We start from the raw sequence: 25347 nt of genomic DNA, 5'->3' as shown, positions 1-25347 counted from the left end.
CTTTAGTTCTAACGTCTTAAGTTTTTGACCCCCTAAGTCCTTAGATTTTAGTCCTACGTTAAAAAGCTCCCCTCTAACATTTTGGAACGGCCCATTTGTTCGATGAACGCTGGTGGTGCGGAAATCCTGGATTCACGGAAATAGGGCACTTGAATAATTCTGGAATATTCCATTTTTGATAAAGGTTGTTGATGAAAAACAACCCTTTCCCAGCACTTAGAGACCACGTCTGGTGAGATTAGATAGACGATAATTTTTTTTTAAATAAAGATATCGACAACAACAACCCTTCCGGCATCCCCACACAAGATGAGTTTTGGTACGTCCCTATATTGTTTCACCTTTGACCCTACAACATGGCGGCCTAACGCACATGTTTCCCGAGGTGAAATTATATTTTGGTCCGAAGCTTTGTCGTCTCGCCTAGATGTTCGCTGACAATTAGGTAAGACATCGTACCAAGTACTCACTCAACTTATTTGGTAAGAAAAGTTATAGAGAAATCGCAAAGGAATGACATCATTTTTGTTAGGTAATATTGGGGAGGGGGTTAGTCATTTTTCCCATCGCCTTGATAATATTTTTGGTCCAGGGAGCTTTGATACATAACAGTTAGATCTGTTTTGGCAGAATACTGACTGTGATTTGTGAAAAATATTCCCAAAGTGGACACATTTTATTCAGGTGCTGGCATAGAATCTAAAATGAAGTTTAATACCATGGTTCTCCTATATTAAAGTATTTTTTTCCTTTCACATAAATTTCAAGTAGATGTTGGGAGGCTAAAATTATAGTTGAGTTTTCCTACCTGCACATTTCTCTGACGAAGGCGGTCCTTTGTCATTGCAGAAAATGGCCGCTGTAAAAACGTAGCAATTTACTAGTAGCCTCCCCCAACATCTGCTTGGAGATTACCTTTCACACATAATTTATATCTTGTAAGATAATTTCAGTCATTCTGGATACAGATTTTGTGTGTGTGTGAATTAATGGAACAATAAATCATGATATTTCCAGCCTAAATTTCTATTCAAGCAAGATTGTCATAAACATTTTTATTGAATCGTCATTGCGGTCCCTAGAAAGTGTGAAATGGAACGAAATGGAACGAAATATGTAACATTATCATTATATCAATTTCATTCCATTTCATTCAATTTCGCTCTTTCTGGGGACCCTCGTCATTGTTGAGTCTTTTTTTCTGATTTACAGGTTATGGTCTAACATCTAGTATTCAGCTGACAACATCATGATCCTACACTACACTTGTGGAAAACTTCTTCATGGAACAGGAGTCTTCGTGCCTGGTCCCTATAGGCTTCAAGTTCTTTGCAGAACACTTCACTCTGGAAGATGCATCCTACCTTCTATGTGTAGCCTACAGTATTGTAGTGCAGTAAAACATAAGCAAAGGTTTTCTTGTCAGTCATTTGTAAGAAAAGACAGTTCATTCCTATGGACAGCATGCCAAAAAGATGGCTTCAACTGGTTACAAAAATGTACAAAACCTCAGCAAGGCTTGTTAGTACCTTCAGCTCTAAAACACACTGGAGTTACACATGAAGGAAAAGAAACACAGAAAGAAGAGGGACAAGACTTACAAACAACTGAAGACCTGGTGTTATCCATTCTCTCTCGTATTGAGGAGACCAAAAACATACCACAGAAAATCCAAGATCTACAGAAAAGGACACTGTTCTGGGTCACTTGCCTCTTGGAAATTGGCTGTACTCAAAAACAAGTCTATCACTTCATCACAACAAACACACATCTCCTTCTCAACCCAGAAGATAAAGTCAAAGGAGTCTTTGGAATTCTCTTGTACTTAGATATAAGTAAGAACAAAGTCATGGATCTTCTAAGTACGTGTCCAGAAATTTTGAAAGAGCAGCCAACAGATTTGAAAAGGAAGGTACAGAATTTGCAGAAATTTGTGGCAAGTGTAGAGAATGTTGCCAAGTTGATTCTAAAGTGTCCACGGGTGCTAACGCTGCCGCTGTCCAAGGTGAGGAGTGTTGTGGGGGTCCTGAAGGAAAACTGCATGTTCAAAACCGCACAGGTCCAAACAATCCTGACCACAACCCCCGTGGTTTTGTTGGAGACGCCAGAGAATGCAGAGCTACTGTTTCAGTACGCGTTCTTTGCAATGGGGTCTACGAGAGAAGATATGGTGAAAGCTTTCCTGTTCAGGCACAAGTGGGAACACATCAGGAGCAGACACATGTTTCTGGAAAGGAGGTTAGCACATCAGATCATGACTCTGCACTTATTCACTGCTAGCTTCTACATTTGTATGTATCTGTATCTGTACAGCTGGTATAATCGCTCTTCGGCGTAACATACCAGCTTTGCTGGCAGCAGCTGGTTATATCACACAGAACATACTGTCACACCTACTTTTGTGAATCTAGCTGCAAGCATTCTTTAAAGCTTATAATCTAGAGAAGATGCTCCTACTGTACTTTCTGGCAACAAATTCCCCTCTACAATAGTTCTAGGAAAATTTTTATTTTATTTTAACACATCAATCCTAAGTTGATAACTCATGAGTATTTTTTGTTCTTTTTGAACAGGTATTAGATACTTTATAGTTGGTAATGTCTACCACCAGTTTGATATAAGTAATCCTGTACATCATATATAGTCAGGTCATTGTCTTTATGTACATAGGAAACACTTTTGGCAGTGGAAATTTAATTGATATTGCTTTCATACTAATAACTGTAGAAAGATAGAAACTAAGTTGAATTTATGTAGACTTATCAAAGGAATTTTGTTGTAATTTTGTTGTTCTACAGAGGGATGTATGAGCCCCCTGACAAAACGGGTAAGACTAAGAACCCTAATCCCCACTTGAGGGACATCCTGGCAACAACGACTAAGGACTTCCTTACTCAGGTATCGTCTTTTCCTTAAAGGCATCCAGAGCATTTTATGAGGCTTGAAAACTGGAAATATTCTAGTTACTGTAATCTTTATGAAATTGACTTTAATGCCACTGTTTACCATATTTGCGTGCGGATTTGTTATCAAAAGTGCTCAAAAGTGGCACAAAAATAAGCTATATGGTGATCTTTTAGTTTCACGCACCTAGTGTAAATAAACCGATACCATAGCCCTGCCCACCTCCGTCAAAACGTAGGAAATGCATTAAAACATAAAAATGCAAATGTTTGATGGACATGTAGTCACTCTCTCATTGGTCGAACCGCTAATTGTGATGGACAGCCAGGATCCGGATCAGTCTATTAGGGCTTGGATTTTCTGTCAGTTCTCACCGCACAACGACATCGTATCTTTGCTCCTTTAATGTCGCTATGTAATTGTATAGTGTTATTGAAAATTACTATGTGTAGGAATGACTAGAAATTTGAGTTTTTTTATTCAAGTTCCAAGCCTCATAAAATGCTCTGAATGCCTTTGAAATATGGCTTGAGCATGGATGGGTAAACATGGAGCTACATGTAGTCTTCCACAGGCCTGGATCCTATCCTATTTACTACTGGAACCCCCATACTTGCTCCTCAAAAGAAATTGATTTTTTTAGGGAACATGTATATATTTATAGGAGCCCTGGTAGTAAAAATGATGGCACCCAGGCTAACTATGTATATGAGATGGACAAAATTGTCAGCTTCTCATGAAACTCTCAAAATTTACTTTACTTTTCAATTATCAAGTTATTTCCAGCACTACGATACATGTATGCTCTACATGTAGGCACTTCCTTTGGAAATTGTAACAATAGTTAGTAACTTGATCCTTGTCTTTTATTTAAGGTTGCTTTTGCAAGTTACGAGGAATACGCAACATTTGTATCCCTTCTGGAGCAAGAAGAAGAGACGGATGTTGATACAAGTGACATGTCTAGTTCTGATGATGATTCTGAGGATACAGAAGACAAGACAGATGAAGATACTGATGATGAGACAGATGAAGATACTGATGATGAGACAGATGAGACAACAAAAAGATAAGACAATCAGGGAGGAGACTCATCTGTGATCATCTATTAATCCAATTAAAAGTCATGATGCCTGATTGGTCAAAGAAACTGGTGACAAAATTGTCTGTTGATACATGAATGTTCCAAATCCTTGATCAAGCACCTGTTGATATTTGGATGTCATATGAAGGTAAAAGACTGCATGCATTATTTTTTCTTCATACATTGATCACCATACTTGTACCATACCATTACCTATCTATATTAGTTTGAAGCTAACCAGATCTACTATAGTACTAGTGCCAGTCTAACAGCTGTGGGAAGGGTGATGCTCCCTGTGATCAAGATTTAATGTGGTATTGTGACTGTGAGAAAACTGTATCTAATGGTACATTTGTACATTGGAAATGAGCCATGATAATGCATATTGTCTGCAAGGTGTTTTTATTTCTTTTTTTTTGTTAGTGCACTTTGCCTATTAACAGTTTTATTTCTGAGAATTAAGGTAAAGAGTATTATAAACCATTAACGGCATGAGCTCTTATTTACAAATGAATGAAATACAGAGCAATATTTTTAAGCCATGATGTATATTAAACCTTCATGTGGTTCATGAAATGAATACTAGTGATAAGAAAACTGAGCAAACATTCTTCTGACTCAATATGCAATGAATGCAGCTGTTAAGAGTTCCAGTGACTGACGAATTGTAATGTTTTGTGAAGGATAAAATACAGGAAAATGTAAGAAGCATACACAATGCATGGATGTGTGGTTGTCTAAGTCAGTTCTTGAAAACAAGTCCACATAGCACATTAAGACAGAAAATGCAACTGTAGATGCTTTGCACAAAACATTTGCATGACAAACCAGACAAAATTATTTCTTGGATGTCCTAGGATCTTTATATAAAGAGTTGCTCCCAATCCATGATTATGTAAGCATATCTGATACATACATGTATTCTCAAAGGCACAGTATACAATACAATAATGTTTTAACTTTACGTGACATGCTACATTATTCAGTTCAGTTCAGTTTATTTGTTTTACCTGAAATACATGTTGCCTGGTGGCGTTTTTCAAAGATTTCTGGGGGGTAAAACCCCTTACATATAAATACAAAGCAACATTTAAAAATATCAAATAATGACAAATGATACAGCAATAAAGTTTAACTTGAAAATATAAGTCTTCAACAAAGAAAGAAATCATAATTAGATGATAACCGAAGTAACAATAACTCAAGAGACTAGAAATATTTGATCAAAACATAATGGAGAGTCAAGACAATGAAACAAACTTAGATGTAACGGAATTTGCATATCAATGTGTAAATTATATGAGAACTCATATAAAAAAATCACTATATTATTTCATTTATATCTAGGTCTGGATCATAGCACCACATACATGTACATGATACTTTTGAATTCTAATTGAATAACTACTTTTATTAACAAACAGACATACATGTACATTTTGATGAGATTATAAGTTAAGACACAATAGGCTGAATCCTAATGATCATTTCATGAACAGACTCTTTGCCTAGATACTAGAATGCTTTTCTCATCATATCTTCTCCAGTAACACCAAGAGAAGGGTATTTCGTTTGGGACTACTACTAGTACATGTAATACAGCTGGAGTTATAGTACGAATATATAACATTGCTTAGGACTCAACATATCTTACGTATAATGAGCTCGTACTAAAATATCCATTGATTTAGTAACTTCTTCCTTACACCCTATGATAATGATAATAAACGCAGACTAAAAATACATTGTATCTATTAATTTAGTACCTAATACCTGACATAATTAATCAAAACTAACTGTCTGACTGAAGACTATCTCCTAAAACTGTCCAATGACCTTTCATCATCTAAAGAGTTCTGACTCTTGCTCTTTTTCTTCTGTGTCGCCATCCACTCTTCGTCGTCTTCCTCAATGACAGGCAGTCCTTTCCGGATCGCTTGTCGATTCTTTTCTGCAACTTCCTGTGTAGCACTGTGAAGGTGAAAACAAACATCTTGGTCATCGTCTTTTTACCTAAGATCAAGGAGGTTAACCTCCTTGCTAAGATCCTGTAAAACACTTTAGGTAAAACAATTCTGAGTTACAAATCTACCCTTGCATTTTGAAATCTATGAATCCCATCACTGGCCCCATTTCTGCTATGCTGGGTGCCATCCTATTACTCCTGCACTCGCTACCAAAACAAGATTGGCCATGAAAAAAATTGCCATGGCGACAGTAGTGGCTCCTGCATTCGCTACCATAAAAAGGGTAGCGAACGTAGTGATAGGATGGCACCCAGGCTACCTTTCTGCTAACCGTACAACAACTTCTGCTAGCCTCCAAAGCAAGCTCTATGTAGCCTCTACCAGGCTCCACAGGTCGCTAGAAATTGGCCAAATAGACAAAAATGGCCTATAGGGCCTGATATGGAGGATATTTTCAAGAGAACTCACTTTAAAATGTAACAATCTACTGACTTCTGAAGGAAGGACACATCTCGCATTTTCTTTAAAGCACTGTCACAGTTACTCTACAAGAAGCAGTCCAAATTGTGTTTTGCCTGTGAAATGAACGATCACAACCTAATATAAGTTGCCAGGAGAACTGTCTTTAAAATCTTCTGACTTCTAAAGGAAGGACACACATTTCGCATTTTCTTTAAAGCATTGCCACCGTAACTCTACAAGAAGCAGTTCACTGTGTCTTGCCTATGAAATGAACAATTACAACCTACTACAAGAGTTCGGAGACCTCACATCTCCATGAAATATTCTGTTTATGCAAATGCTTACACATTTACATAGTATATGCTTGGTCATGAACACCTTTAACTAATTTACACATGTTGCAATATTGACAGTCCTATCATTTATCGCTTAGATGAATTATGGCGCTTTTGCATTAATTATGCATATTTTTAATGTAGATAATAATAAGTTATCAGGAGAACTCTCTTTGAAATCTACTGACTTTTGAAGGAACGTCACGCATTCCTTATGTCCGTAGATTTCCGCTAGTCTCAGTGGTGTGTCTCCGAACTGGTCCTTTTTGTCGATCGGAGCGTTCATGGAGTGCAGGACCCGGAGGATGCTGAGACGGCCCAGCTCCGCCGCGAAGTGCGCCGCCGTCCAGCCAGTCCTCGTCCTCATGTACGGTTTCGCGCCGCTGTCCAGCAACAAGCGGACGCTCTCTCCGTGGCCTGGATTCGAAGGGATATTGGAGATCGAGATAAGTTTTATCAAGGAGGTTTGAAATCAAACGGTTATATCGTGACCACTGCATGGGAAAAGCTATTGTTAATGGCTCAAGTTTGAACCGGGTCTCCCAGTTACCAATTGTGAAGCTCCTATGTAGGTTAACCGTTTGTACCAATACTGGAAATGCACAAATGTTCGCGGTGGTTTTATGTTCGCGGTTTTCGCGACGACCGTTTCACCGCCAACTTAAAACCACCGCAAAACATTTCAGTTGTCCAATACTATAGCAGTACACATACTATAGCACTCCATTTTCGCCTTAGCGCGAAATAAAAACCACGCGCTAACTTATTAATGCATTTACAGTATATGTAATTTTATCAATTCCTGTACCTTTATACGCGGCCCAGTGTAGCGGAGTCCTGTCGTCCCACTCCGGGTCCTTAACGTTGATGTCCCGCCCGCTCTCCACCATCTCTTCCAGGGTGTCGTTATCTCCTATCGCCGCCGCCTCGTGCACGTCTGTCATCACGGCCATGCTCATCTACATGGTTGGATGATAGATAATTAGATTAGACTAGGGATACAGCTGCACGTCTGTCATCACGGCCATGCTGATCTACATGGTTGGATGATAGATAATTAGATTAGACTAGGGATACAGCTGTACGTCTCTCATCACGGCTATGCTCAGCTACATGGTTGGATGATAGATTAGACCAGGGGTACAGCTGTACGTCTGTCATCACGGCCATGCTGATCTACATGGTTTGATGATAGATAATTAGATTAGACTAGGGATACAGCTGTACGTCTGTCATCACGGCCATGCTCAGCTACATGGTTGGATGATAGATAATTAGATTAGATTAGGGATACAGCCGCACGTCTGTCATCACGGCCATGCTCAGCTACATGGTTGGATGATAGATAATTAGATTGGATTAGGGACACAGCTGTACGTCTGTCATCACGGCCATGCTCAGCTACATGGTTGGATGATAGATAATTAGATCAGACTAGGGATACAGCCGCACGTCTGTCATCACGGCCATGCTCAGCTACATGGTTGGATGATAGATAATTAGATTAGACTAGGGATACAGCTGCACGTCTGTCATCACCGCAATGCACAGCTACATGGTTGGATGATGGATAATTAGATTAGACTAGGGATACGGCCGTACGTCTCTCATCACGGCCATGCTCAGCTACATGGTTGGACGATAGATAATTAGATTAGACTAGTAGGGATACAGCCGTACGTCTGTCATCACGGCCATGCTCATCTACATGGTTGGATGATAGATAATTAGATTAGACTAGGGATACAGCCGTACGTCTGTCATCACGGCCATGCTCAGCTACATGGTTGGATGATAGATAATTAGATTAGACTAGGGATACAGCCGTACGTCTGTCATCACGGCCATACTCAGCTACATGGTTGGATGATAGATAATTAGACTAGACTAGGGATACAGCCGCACGTCTGTCATCACGGCCATGCTCATCTACATGGTTGGACGATAGATAATTAGATTAGATTAGGGATACAGCCGTACGTCCGTCATCATGGCCATGCTCAGCTACATGGTTGGATGATAGATAATTAGATTAAACTAGGGATACAGCCGTACGTCTGTCATCACGGCCATTCTCAGCTACATAGTTGGATGATAGATAATTAGATTAGACTAGGAATATAGCCGTACGTCTGTCTTCACGGCCATGCTCAGCTGCTGTGGGCATGTGAGAGATACATTTCTTAGCAATGTTTCAACATCTAACGAGATTTTCTACGATAAAGTACCCACTAGTCCCGTGCGCATAAAAAAGCATTGAGTCTTCTACTAAATTCCCCAGGTGATCCTATATTTTCTAATTGATTAAATTAAACAAGCTCATGATCAGCCTATGCCTGAATACAATGTACCTGACAAGGCCTGACAAAAGTTAGGTTACACAAAGGATGTCAGGGGGGTTAAGAAAGATTTGTCTTGTTATGTGTTCCTTTATATCTTACTAACAACTGGCCTCTTATTGTGCTTAACCCCCCTTATTCATGCCAAAAATATTCACGATGAAGGAAGTGGGTATACGTATAGGGAATAGATGGGTAGGGTCTGCACGGGTTTAGTGAGTTACATATTATTTTACGAAACACACCTTGTGTAATTCACCACAAGCGGATTTCTGTAAAAAGTCGGCTGGTTATGTATTCATTGATACATAATCTAGTTGAAAATAACACTCCCTTCTATAGTTTAGGACTCCTTTAGATATCAAACATCAGGGGAAGTCAAGAGTAGGGAATGAAAATGCGGGCGAATATGTAACTGTCGAAGCTGTTGCTGAACTTAAATCAAATAGAAGAGTCATCAATGGTTCATCCTGGCTCTTAGTCAGCAAAAACACCTCAAAACAAAAAGCGCTGAATTTGGTGTTCACGGGGCAAGTAAACAGGACAGGATGTTATACTAGAGTTGCGCGTATGCCTGTGGCTTCCCTTCAATGATTTACGTGACTGTGTTTTCTTCAGTTGGAAGCTTACGACAGTTCCTATCCCTATCAAACTGAAGAAAAGTGATCCCTTCCTAGTATCAAAAACGAATGTCACCTATATCTTGTATGATTTCTCGACATTTGGCTGCCATGAGAAACATGATTTATGCACCCCTCTGAATGCGACCGATGGAACGTCCCAACGTGACATACTAAACAATTCAGGTAGCAGTCTCAGGTTTCGGTGTTCACATACTTCCGGGTAAAAATGGCGTTGAAAGCATTCAGCGACATTACCGACGAATTTCTCGTCTGCCAGGTTTGTTTGGAGGACTTCAAGCAGCCTAAGGTGTTGCCGTGTCTTCACACCTTCTGTCAGCCATGTTTGGAGAGGCTCCTTGCCACAGAGCCGGTAGGGAAACTGGAATGTCCAACATGCCGACAGGACGTCTCCCTCCCAAGAAATGGCCAACTTCCTTGTCGGCAAACTGCGCGACATTCTGCAACAACAGCCGAAAGGGGAAACTTCCGAGACGCGGAAGGATGGAGTCCGCTGTACGGTCTGTGAGGACGGCAACTCGGCCCAGTTTTACTGTGTGGAGTGTACCGAATACCTGTGTCAGAAGTGTAACGATATGCACGGACGGTTCAAAGGAAATCGGGCCCACAAAGTTGTAACAATTCAAGACCTTCAATCTGGCCAAGCTGCCGCCGAGCTCCGGGCAAGAGAGACCTCCGGACGGTTGGAGGAAACCGCGGACGATAAATCTGCCGGTAAGGTTGAGATGACGAAGCATTTGATGAACTTGACCTTTGAGCCTCCAACCAGTAACGTAGAGCAGGAAGTGTCCAAATTTGTCGGTGGGATAAAGCAAACAGCAATACTGATGTTATCGTCACCTCCAGGACCTACGCAGGTGCGACCAAACGTGGCGATCGCTAAGGATGGCGCGAGTCTAAAACTCATTAAAACTGTTGAGGAGGAGGTCAGTGGAGATGGACAGTTTTCCATGCGGTCCTCGCTTGCTGTGACCGTACAGGGAGGCATTGTACTGACGGATTGTGGAAACTCACGCCTTTTAATTCTGGACAAAGATGGCTCATTCAGAGAGAAGGTCGATCTGAGTTTCAGGCCAGAGTGTGTGGCAGCCCTGACAAACGGTGAGCTGTTAGTGACAGGAGACGGACACAAGATTCACGTACTGGACAAACAGGGGAGAGAGTCACGTGTCATCCAGGTGACAGGGATGCAGCGAAAGGCAGAACTATAGGTGTCGCTGTTGACGGATTGGGATTAGGACGTATCATCGTCACTATTGGGTATCAAGTTTTCGTACTCAGCCTCAGTGGTGGCGCCATACTGAAGTTCGGAGGTCTGCAGCAGTTGGGTTCGATCCTCCATGTGGCCAATTGCAACAGCAGCAACCAGATCATCATCAGTGACCATAACAACCATAACTTGAAGATATTTGACCTTTCCGGTCGTCATCTGTTCACGTGCGGGTCACGTGGCTCGGGACCTGGTCAGCTGTACGACCCATGGTCTGTCATCACGGACAGCGGGGACAACATCATCGTGGCTGACAGTTTCAACCACCGTGTTTCCCTGTTCAGTCGGGACGGCACCTTTATCAGGCACGTGCTGACATGGGAGGAACACGGACTGAACTTTCCATTGGCACTGGCACTGACCCACGACGGGCATTTAGTTGTTGCTGATTGCCATTCCATCAAGATTTTCGCTTGAATTGAAACTTAAAGACATCTTTAACTACTTCATTCTTGAGTCCTATCTGTGTAAGATTCTGATGTGTCTAAGATCTATCATCCTAAAGTCTTACATGTAGTCGTTCTAGTAAAATGGATAAGATTGATTCTATAGTTTAACTTCTATCCCTTCAAAGATAAACGACCTGTCATTAATCACAGACCTTCTAGGCTTTTTTTATATGAGTATAGAAGTTGATGATATGATTGTCAACGAAAGGACGTTGTTGTTCAATGCATCAATAGAGCAAAGACAAACATATACAATTCATTGCTATAATTTGATAATTTATTTTATTTCTAATGCGCTAAATGGATAACAAGATAAGATATCTGTAACAACGTAATCATAAGGGAAAATATGATTGATATGCATAACCAACTAAGTAGAGTGAATATATCTAAATATCAGGTATAAAAATGTATTGTTTCTCTCAAACCCTCCTGTTGTATATGGATTTGTTTTTCAAGTTTTTTCTTTATCCATACATACTTGATAATGTATTCTGTGACCCTTGAAATCGAATAAGATCAATAAAAGTCTATACAAACAAATTGGGTAAGTAGGACATTTCTTTAATTAACTTAGGAAACAAAACCAACACTTTCTTGCTCACACTTGAATGTTTTCTTGACATTTGCATTGATAAAGACATGCCTACACTCCTCTAATCCGAACCACTCATTGACAAAAAATCCGTCGTTCCTTTGTTCAGTTATTCTCCTTAGAAGATTTTCACAATAACGCACTTGCAGTTCCAGAGGAAGCTGCTAGGGGGCCCAAACCTACACCACGTCTTTATCACATCACAAGCTATCTACCACCCAAAAATCAAAGCACAGACCGAGGTCAAAAGATACAATAGCGGAAGTTCTGCTGCAGTACCAAAGTCGCATACTAGGGGGCCCAAAATCGACCTTGAATGTCGGCTTCACAACACCTGCCCACATATCAAATATCATCGTAATCCATCAAGAGGTTCTTGAGTTATGCTGACTACAGTAGTGCGGTAACACAAGAATAGACACACAGACACAGCCAAAACTATATCTCCATTTTTTTTCATGGAAATAATGACAGCTAGGTCCCAACGTGCAAGTCTACACCCCTCCAAGCCTCCACAAATGACGTGTCCCAGCGTTACGTCACGGGCATGATCACTAAAGTAACTGTTGCCCTTGCCGAATTCAACGAGAACTTATCAGTACAAAGACAGTAGGTGCGCCAAAGTACTCAGTAGGCGGGTAAACAAAATCGTCTTGTATGACCTCTGACTTAATAGATTACATATGATCTATGATGTCAATGTATGACTTGGAAACAACAAAACGCACCACACTTGCAATATACACTTCTTAAATGTTTCAGCATCTAATGAGATTTGTAGTCGTCCCGTGGTCGCTTAGCGATGGAAAGTGGAATACTTTCGAATCTGCCATTAAATATCAAACATCAGGGGAAGTCAAGAGTAGAGAAGGAGAATGTGGGCGAAAATGTTACCGTCGAAGCTGTTGCTGAACTTACACTAAATAGAAGAGCAATCAATGGTTCGTCCTGGCTCTTAGTCAGTTTAACACCTCAAAACAAAAAGCGCTGAATTTGGTCTTCACGGGGCAAGTAAACAGGACGGAATATTATACTAGAGCTGCGCGTATGCCTGTGGCTTCCCTTGAATGATTTACGTGTGTTTTCTTTAGTTAGAAACTTACGACAGTTCCTATCCTTATCAAACTGAAGAAAAGTGTGTCATTCCTAGAATCAAAAACGAATGTCACCTTTTCGTGTTAATATCTTGTTTGATTTCTCGACATTTGCCTGTCATGAGAAACATGATTTCCGGTTCAGAATTTCAAGTGACCGCTAGAAGTAGTCCGTGAGATCAAGGACGCAAATCATAGGTTTTTTCGAAAGATTTCGCTCCAGATTTTTCGGCTATCGCTATAGCAGTGTGTTATCTTTTATATTTCCTGAAAAGCCAGATCTTTCGTAGCATTTTACGGTTTCGGAGTTTTGGTCGTCCGCGAAGACTTCCTGGTATCAGTGCGCGATGACGGTAACGCGGCCTTGTCGCCTGATTACCCGAATCGTGCGTTCTACTTGCGTTTTGCATGGTTTCGCACCATCAATGATTGCGGAAAACGTATTCTAACGATTTGTTTTAGTCTTCTTAATTGCACAGACAGAATGATGACCTTTATTGTCATATCAGTCATCATCCTGGAAAAATCCGTCTTTTCCGTGCAGCGGGCTTGGAAGAATGCCCCCCCCCCCCCAAATAGCAGTTGTCGGGTGAAAAATTGCTTAGAATGATGTTTTTTACCAAAAATAACCATTCCACAGAAAATGTCTACTGAGCTTGTCGGGCAGTGGCAAGGCACCCCTCTCCACTGAAAACAATGAATCGCCCGGAAAACGATGTTTGAAGAAGCGCTAAGCGTCCCTCTGAGTACTCTCCAAGCAGAGGTTGGTGGGGCAGATTGTGTCACCGTTTTATCATATGCTCAGTTTTTCGGTGCGCTAGCCCCACCGTCGGTCCGCTAGCCCCACCGACGCTAGCGGACCGAAAAACTGGGCATGTGATAAAACGGTCACAATCTGCCCCACCAACCTCTGCTTGGAGAGAACCTCTGAGAACGTGTCAGATCGGCCCCTAATCTTAAAAGACACTCCGAACCGACCTTATGCACCCCTCTGAATGCGACCGATGGAACGTCCCAACGTGACAAAACAAGGTACACTACGTAGCAGTCTCAGATTTCGGTGTTCACATATTTCCGGGTAAAAATGGCGTCGAAAGCATTCAGCGACATAACCGACGAATTTCTCGTCTGCCAGGTCTGTTTGGAGGACTTCAAGCAGCCTAAGATGCTGCCGTGTCTTCACACCTTCTGTCAGTCGTGTTTGGAGAAGCTCCTGGCCACAGAGCCGGTAGGAAAACTAGACTGTCCAACATGCCGACAGGACGTCTCCCTCCCCAGAAATGGCGTCCAAGGGTTGAAGTCCAACTTCCTCGTCGGCAAACTGCGCGACATTCTGCAACAACAGCCGAAAGGGGAAACTTCCGAGACGCGGGAGGATGGAGTCCCCTGTACGGTCTGTCAGGTCGGTAGCTCGGCTCAGTTTTACTGTGTGGAGTGTACGGACTACATATGTCAGCCGTGTAACGATATGCACGGACGGTTCAAAGGAAATCGGGCCCACAAAGTTGTAACAATTCAAGACCTTCAATCTGGCCAAGCTGCCACCGAGCTCCGGGCAAGAGAGACCTCCAAGTGTGAAGATCACAACGAAGTGAACAAGTTCTACTGTGACACCTGTCACCGGGTCATCTGTCTGCACTGTGTGGTCACGGCGCACAAAGATCACCAGTATGTGGAGATAGAGAAGGCGGCCGAGAGGGAGGGGGCAAAGATCAAGGCAAAACTGGCGACAGTCAAGAACACAGCAGACCTGCATGAGAAGTGGGTACAACAGTTGCAGTTAGTGAAGGACGAGTGGTCTTCACAGGTGCAGCGTACAGAAAAACAGATCAGAAAACAAGTAAACATGATCATCGAGGCGGCGAAGAAGGTGGGAAACGACAGAATCGGTCAGCTTCGTGCCATGAATGCTGCTCGAGAGAAACAGATGGAAGCCGCCATGGAGGCAGCTGAGATGGACCTGGCCTCAGCCAGGAGCTGTGTCCAGTTCACGGACAACGTGTTGGAGTACGGGAGTCCGGTGGAGGTCATGTCGGTGGCCGGAGAACTGACCGGACGGTTGGACCAAACCGCGGACGATAAATCTGCCGGTAAGGCTGAGATGACGAAGCATTTGATGAACTTGACCTTTGAGCCTCCAACTAGAAACGTAGAGCAGGAGGTGTCCAAACTTGTCGGTGGGATAAAGCAGACAGCAATACCGATGTTATCTTCACCTCCAGGACCTAAGCAGGTGCGACCAAACGTGGCGATCGCTAAGGGTGGCGCGAGTCTAAAACTCATTAAAACTGTTGGGGAGAAGGGCAGTGGAGATGGACAGTTTTCCACTCCATCCTCGCTTGCTGTCACCGCAGAGGGAGACATTGTATTGACGGATAGTGGAAACTCACGCTTGTTAATTCTGGACAAAGATGGCTCCTTCAGAGAGAAGGTCGATCTGAGTTTCGAGCCGGAGTGTGTGGCAGCACTGACAAACGGTGAGCTGTTGGTGACAGGAGACGAACACAAGATTCACGTACTGGACAAACAGGGGAGGGAGTCACGTGTCATCCAGGTGACAGGGGCTGCAGAGATAGGCAACACTGCAGGTGTCGCTGTTGACGGATTGGGACGTATCATCGTCACTATTAGGTATCAAGTTTTCGTACTCAGCCCCAGTGGTGGCGCCATACTGAAGTTCGGGGACAAAGTTAAAGGTCAGCAGCAGTTGGATAGCTTCCTCCATGTGGCCAATTGCAACAGCAGCAACCAGATCATCATCAGTGACCATCGCAACCATAAGTTAAAGATATTTGGCCCCGCCGGTCGTCATCTCTTCACGTCCGGGTCATTCGGCTCGGGACCTGGTCAGCTGTCTAACCCCTGGTCTGTCATCACGGACAGCGAGGACAACATCATCGTGGCTGACAAAAACAACCACCGTGTTTCCCTGTTCAGTCGGGACGGCACGTTTATCAGACACGTGCTGACATGGGAGGAACACGGACTGACCACTCCATTGGCACTGGCACTGACCCACGACGGGCATTTAGTTGTTGCTAATTGGTATTCCATCAAGATTTTCGCGTAAATTGAAACTTAAAGACATCTTTAACTACTTCATTCTTGAGTCCTATCTGTGTAAAATTATGATGTGTCTAAGATCTATCATCCTTAAGTCTTACATGTAGTCGTTCTAGTATAATGGAAATTGATTTTATAGTTTAGCTTCTATCCTTTCAAAGATAAACGTCCTGTCATAAATCACAGACCTTCTAGGCTTTTTTTATACCAATATAGAATTTTAGAAGTTGATGATATGATTGTCACTGAAAGGACGTTGTTGTTTAATACATCTATAGAGCAAAGACAAACCTAAAGAATGTATAACAATGAATTTACAATTTGTTTTATTTTATGCGCTAAATGGATAAGAAGAAACAAACTATCTGTAAAAACATAATCACAAGGGAAAAATATGATTTATTCCACAAAATAGAATAAAATATGATTTTATTAAAACATATGCATAACCTACTAAGTAGAGTGAATATATCTAAATGTCAGGTATCAAAATTATATTGTTTCTCTCAAACCCTCAAGTTTATTTCTTTATGCATACATACTTGATAATGCATTCTGTGACCCTTGAAATCGAATAAGATCAATAAAAATCTATACAAGCAAATTGGGTAAGTAGGACATTTCTTAAATTAAATTAGAAAACAAAACCAACACTTTCTTGCTCACACTTGTATGTTTTCTTGACATTTGCTTTGAAAAAAACATGCCTACACCCCTCAAATCCGAAGCACTCATTGACAAAAAATCCGTCGTTCCTTTGTTCAGTTATTCTCCTTAGAAGATTTTCACAATAACGCCCCTGCAGTTCTAGAGCACGCTGCTAGGAGCCCAAAACTACACCACTTCTATATTACATCACAAGCTATCTACCACCCAAAAATCAAAACCACAGACCGAGGTCAAAAGATACAATAGCGGAAGTTCTGCTGCAGTACCAAAGCCACATACTATGGGGCCCAAAATCGACCTTGAATGTCGGCTTCACAACACCTGCCCACATATCAAATATCATCGTAATCCATCAAGAGGTTCTTGAGTTATGCTGACTACAGTAGTGCGGTAACACAAGCATAGACACACAGACACAGCCAAAACTATATCTCCATTTTTTTCATGCCAATAATGACAGCTAGGTCCCAACGTGCAAGTCTACACCCCTCCAAGCCTCCACAAATGACGTGTCCCAGCGTTACGTCACGGGCATAATCACTAAAGTAACTGTTGCCCTTGCCGCATTCAACACGAACTTACCAGTACAAAGACAGTAGGTGCCCCAAAGTACACAGTAGGCGGGTAAACACCCCTCGTTGGTGTCCCCTTTACGCTGGATGGAGACCGTTCAGCGACCAAAATCGGATTTGTATGACATCTGACTTCATAGATTAGATATGATCTATGATGACAATGTATTACTTGGAAACAACAAAACGCGCCACACTTACAATATACACTTCTTAAATGGTTCAGCATCTAATAAGATCTTTAGTCGCTCCGTGGTGGCTTAGCGACGGAAAGTGGAATACTACCAAAGACCAAAACGACAATGCTACACAGCTTCCCCAACTCAATTCTTACCGGTCCGAGGCATGATTCCAAACGCTCCGAGGCATGATTCCAACCGGTCCGAGGCATTTCCAACCGGTCCGAGATACATTTCCTTACGTGCCGCGGTAGAATTCTAACCGCTCTACGATACATTTCCTTACGTGCTGCGGTAGAATTCCAACCACTCCGCGCCAGTGAGAATTTCCTGCCCTACGCGCTGCCCTGCGTTCCTCGACAGAATTTTCTGCCCTACGCGCTGCCCTGCGTTCCTCGACAGAATTCCTTTCGCGCTACGGCACGGCACAGTCCCCTGTCCCCCACGCTAATACAGTGGACGGTCCCAGATGGGTCAAGGGTCACGCGTGTCGAATGTGAACTGCGAAAATATAAACTTTCGTCGCCGTGTGTCATAGGCATATTTGCTGTTGTTGCAACAACCGCGACAGCAATAAAACCGGCTTGGCTCTGTTTAAATTATGATATTAAAGTTCAAGAGACCTCAAACCTGACACTGTCGGTGCTACAGACTATAGTATATATATCATATGAGTTGGCGGTGTACTTGACGGCATCGGTACGGGGGCATCCTTCTCTTCCTCAGCTAGCTCTCATTTTCTATAACGTTATACTATAGCTTGCATTTTGTTTCTGTGTTATTTAAGATTCTTAACCTGAAATAAACGGACCTGTCTCGCAGGACAATCCTACGGTGGCAAAAGTTCAAGTTGGCCACGGTTTTTTTAGTCCTTTCAGCATATCGCATGATCGAGTTATTTGATGAAAGTTCATACATGGACAACACAGACTACTAGTATAGTAACAGATAGCATTTCTATAACATTCGATCTCATTCATGGCTGGGGCTATAACAGGATTTTTCCGTGACTGAACAAGACTATCTTTTGTATTATCGACCGTATGTTTCTGTCAATGAATTTTATGGCCAATATCTAATGTGCATATTACACAACATTGTTTTGTGGTGAACGTGTGTGTGTGTGCTGGTAGCAATGTTGAGTCAACGACAGGCAGATTTCTAGAGGGGTCAACGCCCACTATATCGTCCTTTCAGTCGATCTACTGACACGGGAGGGGCAAAAAGGAATATCTAACGCCAATTGTCCGTCGATTGTAGTTGATATTGTAGTTGATATTGACAATCAGGGCTTCCTTTTAGTTTGTACGCACGTATTTTTAGAGACGGTGATAGTCAGAACGAAGCACTGAAAAAGTTTTCAACATCGACACGACCTGACTGGCTGTTCACATTCACAACACGAGTGACCCTTGACCCACCTGGGATCGTCCACTGTATGAGCGTGGGGGACGGGGCTGTGCCGTGGTACGGTAGCGCGAAAGGAATTCTGTCGAGGAACGCAGGGCAGCGCGTAGGGCAGAAAATTCTGTCGAGGAACGCAGGGCAGCGCGTAGGGCAGGAAATTCTCACTGGCGCGGAGTGGTTGGAATTCTACCGCAGCACGTAAGGAAATGTATCGTAGAGCGGTTAGAATTCTACCGCGGCACGTAAGGAAATGTATCTCGGACCGGTTGGAAATGCCTCGGACCGGTTGGAATCATGCCTCGGAGCGTTTGGAATCATGCCTCGGACCGGTAAGAATTGAGTCGGGGAAGCTGTGTAGCATTGTCGTTTTGGTCTTTGGTAGAATACTTTCGAGATCTTTCGAATCTGCCATTAAATATAAAGCATTAGGGGAAGTCAAGACTAGAGAAGGAGAATGCGGGCGAATATGTTACCGTCGAAGCCGTTGCTGAACCTACACTAAATAGAAGGGTCATGAATGGTTCGTCCTGGCTCTTAGTCAGCAAAAACACCAAAAACAAAAAGCGCTGAATTATGTGTTCACGGGGCAAGTAAACAGGACAGGATATTAAACTAGAGTTGCGCGTATGCCTGGGGCTTCCCTTGAATTATTTAAGTGTGTTTTCTTTCGTTGGAAGCTTACGACGGTTCCTATCCGTATCAAACTGAAGAAAAGTGTGCCATTACTAGAATAAAAGGCGAATGGGTTTTTCGTGCTAATATCCTGTATGATTTCTCGACATTTGCCTGTCATGAGAAACATGATTTATGCACCCCTCTGAATACGACCGATGGAACGTCCCAAAGTGACATAACAAGGTAGCAGTCTGGTTTCGGTGTCACATACTTCCGGGTAAAAATGGCGTCGAAAGCATTCAGCGACATTACCGACGAATTTCTCGTCTGCCAGGTCTGTTTGGAGGACTTCAAGCAGCCTAAGATGCTGCCGTGTCTTCACACCTTCTGCCAGTCGTGTTTGGAGAAGCTCCTGACCACAGAGCCGGTAGGAAAACTAGACTGTCCAACATGCCGACAGGACGTCTCCCTCCCCAGAAATGGCGTGCAAGGGTTGAAGTCCAACTTCCTTGTCGGCAAACTGCGCGACATTCTGCAACAACAGCCGAGAGGGGAAACTTCCGAGACGCGGGAGGATGGAGTCCCCTGTACGGTCTGTGAGGTCGGTAACTCGGCTCAGTTTTACTGTGTGGAGTGTACGGACTACATATGTCAGCCGTGTAACGATATGCACGGACGGTTCAAAGGAAATCGGGCCCACAAAGTTGTAACAATTCAAGACCTTCAATCTGGCCAAGCTGCCGCCGAGCTCCGGGCAAGAGAGACCTCTAAGTGTGAGGATCACAACGAACTGAACAAGTTCTACTGTGACACCTGTCACCGGGTCATCTGTCTGCACTGTGTGGTCACGGCACACAAAGATCACCAGTATGTGGAGATAGAGAAGGCGGCCGAGAGGGAGGGGGCAAAGATCAAGGCAAAACTGGCGACAGTCAACAACACAGCAGACCTGCATGAGAAGTGGGTACAACAGTTGCAGTCAGTGAAGAACGAGTGGTCTTCTCAGGTGCAGCGCACAGAAGAACAGATCAGGAAACAAGTCAACACGATCATCGAGGCCGCGAAGAAGGTGGGAGACGACAGAATCGGTCAGCTTCGCGCCATGAATGCTGCTCGGGAGAAACAGATGGAAGCCGCCATGGAGGCAGCTGAGATGGACCTGGCCTCAGCCAGGAGCTGTGTCCAGTTCACGGACAACGTGTTGGAGTACGGGAGTCCAGCGGAGGTCATGTCGGTGGCCGGAGAACTGACCGGACGGTTGGTCCAAACCGCGGACGATAAATCTGCCGGCAAGGTTGAAATGACAAAACATTTGATGAACTTGACCTTCGAGCCTCCAACCAGTAACGTAGAGCAGGAAGTGTCCAAACTTGTCGGTGGGATAAAGCAGACAGCAATACCGATGTTATCGTCACCTCCAGGACCTACGCAGGTGCGACCAAACGTGGCGATCGCTAAGGGTGGCACGAGTCTAAAACTCATCAAAACTTTTGGGAAGCAGGGCAGGGGAGATGGACAATTTGACATTCCGTCCTCGCTTGCTGTTACCACAGAGGGAGACATCGTACTGACGGATCGTGGAAACTCACGCCTGTTAATTCTGCACGAAAGATGGCTCCTTCACAGAGAAGGTCGATCTGAGTTTCGAGCCAGAGTGCGTGGCAGCACTGACAAACGGTGAGCTGTTGGTGACAGGAGACGAACACAAGATTCACGTACTGGACAAACAGGGGAGGGAGTCACGTGTCATCCAGGTGACAGGGGCTGCAGAGATAGGCAACACTGTAGGTGTCGCTGTTGACGGATTGGGACGTATCGTCGTCACTATTGGGTATCAAGTTTTCGTACTCAGCCCCAGTGGTGGCGTCATGCTGAAGTTCGGGGACAAAGATGGAGGTCAGCAGCAGTTGGGTCGCTTCCTCCATGTGGCCAATTGCAACTGCAGCAACCAGATCATCATAAGTGATAACGGTAACCATAACTTGAAGATATTTGACCCCTCCGGTCGTTATCTCTTCACGTGCGGGTCACTCGGCTCGGGACCTGGTCAGCTGTGGTACCCCTGGTTTGTCATCACGGACAGCGAGGACAACATCATCGTGGCTGACCAAGGCAACCATCGCGTTTCCCTGTTCAGTCGGGACGGCACGTTTATGAGACACGTACTGACGCGGGAGAAACACGGACTGAACTATCCGTTGTCTCTGGCACTGACCCACGACGGGCATTTAGTTGTTGCTGATTGCCATTCCATCAAGATTTTCGCTTGAATTTAAACTTAAGGACATCTTTAACAACTTCATTCTATAGTCCTACCTGTGTGAGATTATGATGTGTCTAAGATCTATCATCCTTAAGTCTTACGTGTAGTCGTTCTAGTAAAATGGACTTTGATTTTATAGTTTAACTTCTATCCTTTCAAAGATAAACGTCGTGTCATTAATCACAAACCTTCTAGGCTTTTTTTATACCAGTATAGAAGTTGATATCATGATTGTCACTAAAAGGACGTTGTTGTTCAATGCATCTATAGAGGAAAGACAAACCTATAGAACTTATAACTATAATTTGACAATTTGTTTAATCTTTAAGCGCTAAATGGATAACAAGAAAAAAAACTATCTGTAAAAACGTAATCATAAGGGAAAATATGATTGATAAGCATAACTAACTAAATAGAGTGAATATATCTAAATATCAGGTATCAAAAATGCCTTGTTTCTCTCAAACCCTCCTGTTGTATATGGATTTGTTTTTCAAGTTTTTTCTTTATGCATACATACTTGATAATGTATTCTGTGACCCTTGAAATCGAATAAGATCAATAAAAGTCTATACAAACAAATTGGGTAAGTAGGACATTTCTTTAATTAACTTAGGAAACAAAACTAACACTTTCTTGCTCACAATTGTATGTTTTCTTGACATTTGTATTGATAAAAACATGCCTTCATCCCTCTAACCCTGTATTCCTTATTATATTTATCATCATCAAGTTCTTTTTGAGAAGCAAACAGAAAGGAACAGATACAGCCAAGATCTTATATCAACGCCGCCATCAAACACGAATTTCAAAATAATCAAACTATCGAAAATATATATATATATATATAAAGGGAACAGATAGCTGTATATGCAGTTCAAGAGATCAACTGGGGGTCCTTCTTAGCATTCTTAAAGTGCAAATCCTAGCTTTGTTTAGGAGATAGATCTTCAATATCTAAGAAACACTTAGACTCAAAGAGATCTTTGAACTCTAAGTAAACCCAACTATCAAATGATTATCATACGACCTCAAGACGACGATGTAAATTCTCTGAATTATTCATGTCGGTTCACAAATTTCCGGCCATATGGCATATCATATTCTAGCCATAGTATGAACGTTCTCTGCGCTAGCTCTTGAATCCTTTTCATAACATACTAAATCTCAAATCTTTCTCAAATCTTTATTTGCATGAATCAACATCACAGAAGTAACATATACAGGTACATGCACTTCTGAATGGCGCTGATCTTACATATAATATACCTATGTACACAAATATGACATAACAACGGACTACGACGCCGACTACAATTGACTGTTGTACAAACGGATGGTGTAGTGGAGGAAAGAGTTGTACAGTCTGTTCGTCCTGGCTAAGGGGACACTTATTCGGCCAGAGTTCCTTAGAGACCTTCCAGTGCCCACTGATCTAACATCTGGAACCAGATCATGCAATGGGTGGTCTGCAATACTAGTGGTCAAAGACGAGTTCGACAGGGGATCGTAGCCGGTTGTACCAGTATCACGGGAACAGAACATTCGTGCAAACACGCACAGACACTCAACCCCGCTTTCTTTTGAGGTCACTTGTGCCCCTTGTGATAAACCTGTCTCGGCGTTCTTTTGTAAGGCAAAAAGAATGGCTAAGCAAATACCCAAATCCCAACACCAGATTTCAATAGCCTTCTTAACTTACAGCTATAAAACTCGACGAAAATAACAAGGAAATGCAATATTGTTTTCCTTTTGAGCAATTTTTCTATCCAAGATATGTAGGGAAAGTCGTAAGGAACGTTCTTTGTGTAGATACATGTTGGGTCGACAGGGTGTAAGGTGACACCGCTACCTAGCAACCACTGTTTACCTTCCCATTGTGATCCCACTCGAACACGGTAACTTGATACCTCGTAATGGTGGGGTTTAAGCCCAAATCTCTATGCGGTAATTCTTAGTTTTGTCGCCTAAACGTGACCAACATTGACTGTCTATGAATGTTATATCCTGTGTATACAGGAGTATTTACAATTACTTACATTCTCTACATAAAACCAGACCAATAAGAAATATTTGTCACACATTGATCGACAATTTACGCCGCTCTTTGTTGAATGTCGATGAGGCTCAGAAATTGACATATCTTTAGACCAAGCTTTGTTGGATACATGCCACATATTTCCCACGCCAAACACGGTGAATGTTGTGCACAATATCGCTCGTCCAAAATTTTACTGTCACCCCTCCTCTTTACATACATGTACCTTATTTACAGGGGATCCGTCTGGTATTTGCTAAGTTTAAACACAATTATATTACTTGGATGTAGACTCCACATACTGTATTCATGCACCAAATTTTATAATCAAACTGTTTTATATGCAAAGGAAAAGGGTACTACGACAACACAATCTGCTATGCCTCGCTATACGTAGTAGGTATGTGGCATTTCAACAGGCAAGGACTGAAGCCCTTTGATACGGTACTGTTTACGTTTCCTATGTAACGTAGACAACTTACGTCAAGTGTAAAACCACACTTACCTGTTTACTATGTGCATTTAGCCCGTAGAAACCTTCTCTAGTTTCCCACCGTCGTCAAGGCAACAAAACGTCTTATTTGACCGGTTAACTCTGATACAGGTGGAATATCTGATAGGAACACCTGGCGACAGGTGAGGTCACAGTATGACACAAGGTGAGAGGTCAAAGGTCAAAAGGTGTGGGAAGCTGGAAATAGAATCGTAGTGTGCAGTCAAGAATCAACATCGGAGATCCGTTTTCATGTCAATTTTTTAAAGTTCCATCTTTATAGTGTTTCAAAATATAATTTAAGTCGCAACATTAAAGTTATAAGACATCAAAGTTATAAAAATTATAACATTTTAGGTTTAATATCAACGTCATAACATTAAACTTATAACATTAGACTTATAGCATTAAACTTATAACATTAAACGTATAGCATTAGACGCATAACATTAAACTCATATTATTTAACTTATAACATTAAACGTATAACATCAAACACATAACATTAAACTTATATTATCAAACTTATAACATTAAACTTATAACATTAAACTTATAACATTAAACTTATAACATTAAACTTATGATATTAGACTTATAACATTAAACGTATAACATCAAACTCATAATATTAAACTTATAACATTATCTGTGTCCTACACTGGGTAACATGACCGACAAATGACATATATACTACAAAAAAGAGAGGGATGGATGTGTAGTTCATGTCGGGATGACTGAATTAATCGTCGGGCATACAAAAATGTTTTTGAAGCCACGTGTTCTGTTTTAATTAATTCCATGAAGTACCATTGTAGTATCTATAGCCAGTACTGTAGTACTGGCATGCAATCTAGGGGGCGTGTCAGTTATAGAGTCGAGACTGTTGCTTTTTATGGCAAGAGCCA

At 42.4% G+C, this 25347-nt stretch overlaps 4 protein-coding genes across 4 annotated transcripts; 3 read left to right on the top strand and 1 right to left on the bottom strand.

Annotated features, from left to right (window-relative positions):
• The first annotated feature begins 1414 nt into the window (after positions 1-1414).
• LOC136427300 (transcription termination factor 4, mitochondrial-like) lies at positions 1415-4670 on the top strand. Its single transcript, XM_066416112.1, has 3 exons — positions 1415-2238; positions 2799-2898; positions 3780-4670. The coding sequence occupies exons 1-3, from the start codon at positions 1850-1852 to the stop codon at positions 3975-3977; spliced, it is 687 nt and encodes a 228-aa protein (XP_066272209.1). The 5' UTR covers positions 1415-1849; the 3' UTR covers positions 3978-4670.
• Positions 4671-5752: 1082 nt separating this feature from the next.
• LOC136426706 (ankyrin repeat domain-containing protein 66-like) lies at positions 5753-24571 on the bottom strand. The gene is made up of 4 exons (XM_066415457.1): positions 24452-24571; positions 7561-7711; positions 6941-7169; positions 5753-5959 (listed from the first exon to the last, which is right to left on the bottom strand). Exons 2-4 carry the CDS (start codon positions 7709-7711, stop codon positions 5800-5802), a joined length of 540 nt encoding a protein of 179 aa, XP_066271554.1. The 5' UTR covers positions 24452-24571; the 3' UTR covers positions 5753-5799.
• On the top strand, positions 14028-16660 carry LOC136427299 (tripartite motif-containing protein 2-like). Its single transcript, XM_066416111.1, has one exon. The coding sequence runs from the start codon at positions 14225-14227 to the stop codon at positions 16208-16210; it is 1986 nt and encodes a 661-aa protein (XP_066272208.1). The 5' UTR covers positions 14028-14224; the 3' UTR covers positions 16211-16660.
• Positions 19929-22542, top strand: LOC136426622 (tripartite motif-containing protein 2-like). The gene is made up of 2 exons (XM_066415300.1): positions 19929-21021; positions 21257-22542. The coding sequence occupies exons 1-2, from the start codon at positions 19929-19931 to the stop codon at positions 21913-21915; spliced, it is 1752 nt and encodes a 583-aa protein (XP_066271397.1). The 3' UTR covers positions 21916-22542.
• Positions 24572-25347: the final 776 nt, after the last annotated feature.

This window comes from Branchiostoma lanceolatum, chromosome 2 (genome assembly GCF_035083965.1).
Source record: "Branchiostoma lanceolatum isolate klBraLanc5 chromosome 2, klBraLanc5.hap2, whole genome shotgun sequence".
Lineage (NCBI taxonomy): Eukaryota > Metazoa > Chordata > Leptocardii > Amphioxiformes > Branchiostomatidae > Branchiostoma > Branchiostoma lanceolatum.
Note: the sequence above shows the minus strand (reverse complement) of the source record. Positions and strands in the feature narration are given on the sequence as shown.